Below are 4,585 nucleotides of genomic sequence, written 5' to 3' on the forward strand. Positions count from 1 at the left end.
GAGTGGAGCACGACTGTCTCCGTGGGGCAATTGGCTAGCGCGATCGTCTGTTAACCGAAAGGTTGGAGGTTCGAGCCCACCCGGTGGTGGTGCGGCGCTTTTTTTTCTTTGGGGTGATAGCTCTGAAGAAATGGTCTGACGGTGGTGAGAGTGGAGCAGGACGGTCCGCGTGGCGCAATTGGCTAGCGCGATCGGCTGTTAACCGAAAATGTGGAGGTTCGAGCCCTCCCGGGTGGAGGTATGGCGCTTTTTTTTCTTTGCGCTGATAGCTTTGAAGATATGTTCTGATGGTGGTGAGAGTGGAGCACGATTGTCTCCGTGGCGCAATTGGCTAGCGCGATCTGCTGTTAACCGAAAGGTTGGAGGTTCGAGCCCACCCGGTGGTGGTGCGGCGCTTTTTTTTCTTTGGGCTGATAGCTTTGAAGATATGTTCTAATTGTGGTGAGAGTAGAGCAGGACTGTCTCCGTGGCGCAATTGGCCAGCGCGATCGGCTGTTAACCGAAAAGTTGGAGGTTCGAGCCCTTCCGGGAGTGGTGTTTTGCTTTTTTCTTTGCGCTGATAGCTCTGAAGAAATGTTGTGACGGTGGTCAGAGTGGAGCAGGACTGTCCCCGTGGCGCCATTTGCTAGCGCGATCGGCTGTTAACCGAAAAGTTGAAGGTTCGAGCCTTCCCGGGTGGGGTGTGTTGCTTTTTTCTTTGCGCTGATAGCTTTGAAGATGTGTTCTAATGGTGGTGAGCGTGGAGCACTATTGTCTCCGTGGCGCAATTGGCTAGCGCGATTGGCCGTTAACCGAAAGGTTGGAGGTTCGAGCCCACCCGGTGGTGGTGCAGTGCTTCTTTTTCTTTGCGCTCACAGCTTTGAAGATATGTTCTGATAATGGTGAGAGTGGAGCAAGACTGCCTCCGTGGCGCAATGGGCTAGCGCGATCGGCTGTTAACCGAAAGGTTAAAGTTTTGAGCCCTCCCGGGAGTGGTGTGTTGCTTTTTTTTGCGGTAATAGCTTTGAAGATATGTTCTGATGGTGGTGAGAGTGGAGCAGGACTGTCTTCGTGGCGCAATTGGCTAGCGCGATAGGCTGTTAACCGAAAGGTTGGAGGTTCGAGCCCAACCGGTGGTGGTGCGGCGCTTTTTTTTTCTTTGGGGTGATAGCTCTAAAGAAATGTTCTGACGGTGGTGAGAGTGGAGCACGACTGTCTCCGTGGGGCAATTGGCTAGCGCGATCGGCTGTTAACCGAAAGGTTGGAGGTTCGAGCCCACCCTGTGGTGTGGCGCTTTTTTTTCTTTGTGGTGATAGCTCTGAAGAAATGGTCTGACGGTGGTGAGAGTGGAGCGGGACTGTCCCCGTGGCGCAATTGGCTAGCGCGATCGGCTGTTAACCGAAAAGTTGGAGGTTCGAGCCCTCCCGGGTGGGGTGTGTTGCTTTTTCTTTGCGCTGATAGCTTTGAAGATATGTTCTGATGGTAGTGACAGTGGAGCACGATTGTCTCCGTGGCGCAATGGGATTCCACTTCCGGCCACCGTAGTGTACGGACGTGGCGGCATGAGCTCCGGCGATATCGGAGCGGCATCAACGGCCCAGCTCGGTCGTGGTACCAGGAACATGGACGAATCGTCACAGGATTATCAGATTATTTTGCCCCGACTGCCATCAAATGATTCAACGCTGCATACTGTCTTTTTGCACGCTGATATCAAGGCGCGGCCGTATCGCGTTGAGGATTTCAGGGACGCTCTTATTCGTTTGGCTTTGCTTCCCGAGGTTGCTGCCTTGGGGGCGTACCAAATGAATCATGTTTGGGCCATCACTTTCAAGGACGAGGAGGGCAAGAAGAGAATACTCGCTGCTGGGGACATTGTGGTGAAGAACCAGCGCTGTATCACTATCGACCCTAACCACCAGGATACGAAGCTGAAGATACACTGGCTACTGTTTAACGTTCCTGACGACGAGGTGAGGGCAGCGTTGGCTCCTTATGGCAAGGTGAACGAAATAGTGCGAGAGCGCTGGCGCGTGTATGGATGCACCGACAAAGGCTCTTCGACGCGAGTGGTGAGCATCAGGCTCAAAGCTGGCCTCACGGTGGATGACCTCCCACATCAGTTGCGGATTGCCGGAGACCTCACGCTAGTTGTCGTCGCGGGAAGAGCACCGTTATGCCTGCGTTGCCGCGGAACAGGTCATATTAGGAGGGATTGCCGAGCCCCACGTTGTACAGTGTGTCGGCGTTTTGGGCATAATGAGAGCGGCTGTATGAGAACATATGCAAGTGTAGCAGGGCCCGCGGGAGGCGAAGAACTTTCCGAGCATCACATGGACGAGGCTGAAGCAGAAGAGCTGATAGGGGCGCGTCCGGAGGAACCGAAACCCAAGTTGACGCCCCTTACGCCACGCCCCACAGGTGCTGAGACGACGTCTAACAAAGACAAGGGTTCTACAAAAGACGTGCAATCCACGAGGAACACACAAGATATAACGGCGCTTGCAGCACAGGAAGAAATGTCGGAAAACATGGACACGTCAAATACATGTAAAAGGCCCAGGGAAGAGGCGGAAGGCAAGAAGGCTGCTACAACGAAAGAAGTGGAGGAACCACCGGCCAAGGCGATGAACGTGCGCCGTAGACCGGCACCTAACATCCTCAGCGAACGTCGAATAGCCGAGAACCTCCCACCAACCCAGGTGCAACAGACACAACTGCCGCAGCAGCAACCAGTGCCGAATCAGCAGACATTGCATCAGCGACTGACGGATCAACAACAGAAGGGGCCTTCAGCGGGGCCCCCTTCAGATCAAAAGCCCCCGTAAGGTGGGGGTCTGGATTAAGTGACACAAGTATTGACCCGGCGGAAGCACCAACAAATGGAGCGCAGTGGTGAAGTGTGCATAATGTGCTGCGTGAAACGTGCGCGGCGCTCTACTTTTGTGATCAAAAGAAAGGGGACCTATCAGACCATATCGAACCTTGGACCTGATGGTGATAAAGGAGTATCAGAGGTGAGAACCATGTGGCCGGGACGGCCATTCACGTCCTAATGGCTATGAGCGTCGAAGCAGAATTGAGAGTTGCGACTCTCAATGTCAGGGGACTTGCCGCTCGACGAAGGCAGTATCAATTAAGTCGTTTGATGCTGGAACGTGATCTCGATGTTATTGCCATTCAGGAAACAAAAGTTGAAGGGCAAGATCAGACTGACCGAATGGTGTCCCCTTTTAGAGCCCGGTACGATGTGTGTGTGTCTCATGCCGTTGGAATGTCGGCGGGTTGTGCACTGTTCCTTAAAAATTCTATTGGTATAGTTGAGGAGACTGTAACTGTGTCTAGTACTGGGAGATTCATAGTTTGCGATTTTACATATAATAATAAAAAATGGCGAGTTGTCTGTGTTTACGCACCGAACAAAGAAGTTGAACGTAAATTATTGTTTGAGAATTTACAGACTTTTCTTAGCTGTGGCAGGATTGTCATTATGCTCGGCGACTTTAATTGTGTTTGCAACCCTCAGGACAGAGCAAAGAAAGCAGCCATAAAAGACCAAAGTGCAACGCTACTCTGCACTATTGTACAAGATTGTCATCTCGAAGATGTTGGTGATGTGCTCTCTGCAGAAGAGCACTTCACACACTTTCAGAACGAAAGCCATGCGAGGCTAGACAGAGCCTATGTGTCAGTAGAGTTAATGCGAGTATGTTCGAATTATGAAGTAAAAAGTGTGTCTTTCAGTGACCACAGTTTAGTAATGTTCACTATAGGGTATAAACAGAAGAAGACACGCTTTAACTGGGATGTGTGGAAATTAAACGACTTATTATTAAAAGATGAATTGTTCGTTGAAGCTGTGCAGGATTCCATTAACAAAATGTTAGCTGAGCCTCAAGCGAACGTGATTGAAGCCTGGGAGCGTTTTAAGGAGGTGACAAAGATGAAAGCCATAGAAAGATCAGGTGTGTTACATAGAGCCAAAAAGGAAAAAGAAAAAGATTTGCAATGTCAGTTAGACTTCGCATTGAGTCTAGAAAGTAAAATGCCAGGAAAGTACACAAAAGAAATAAGGCAGTTGAAAAACCAATTGGAGGCAATTGACATTGAAAAATATAGAGGGGCGGTGATAAGGGCACGTGCAGAAAAATTATCTCTCGGCGAAACACCAACAAAGCGTGCACTTGGGGATGAAAAAAGATACGCCAAGCGAAATGAAATCAAAGCGATTGCAACTGATAGCGGTATTGTACGTGAAGCGACAGCAATTGAGCAAGTATTTGTCGAATATTTCCGAGGCATACTTGGCCGAAAAGTGAAGGCAGAGGAAGGGTTTGAGGCTCAGTTTCTGCATTTGATACCAAAGCTCTCTGATAACGAGAGAGAGCAGCTGGAGATAGCGATTGAAGTGTCCGAAATAGAAAAGGCTATTGATGACCTAGCGGCTGGCAAAGCACCGGGACCTGATGGATTTGGTGCCGCATTGTACAAGACTTTTAAAGGTGTTATTTCTGTTGCCTTACATCGTGTCTTCACGGAGGCTATAAGATTAAAGGTTCTGCCCGGTTCATTTAAAAAGACGCACGTAATACTCATACCGAAAACT

At 50.1% G+C, this 4,585-nt stretch overlaps 1 protein-coding gene across 1 annotated transcript; it reads left to right on the forward strand.

Annotated features, from left to right (window-relative positions):
- The first annotated feature begins 1,534 nt into the window (after nucleotides 1-1,534).
- On the forward strand, nucleotides 1,535-3,376 carry LOC119182756 (uncharacterized). The gene has a single exon (XM_037433449.2). It carries the CDS (start codon nucleotides 1,542-1,544, stop codon nucleotides 2,805-2,807), a length of 1,266 nt encoding a protein of 421 aa, XP_037289346.2. The 5' UTR covers nucleotides 1,535-1,541; the 3' UTR covers nucleotides 2,808-3,376.
- Nucleotides 3,377-4,585: the final 1,209 nt, after the last annotated feature.

Source organism: Rhipicephalus microplus, unplaced genomic scaffold (genome assembly GCF_043290135.1).
Source record: "Rhipicephalus microplus isolate Deutch F79 unplaced genomic scaffold, USDA_Rmic scaffold_80, whole genome shotgun sequence".
Classification (NCBI taxonomy): domain Eukaryota; kingdom Metazoa; phylum Arthropoda; class Arachnida; order Ixodida; family Ixodidae; genus Rhipicephalus; species Rhipicephalus microplus.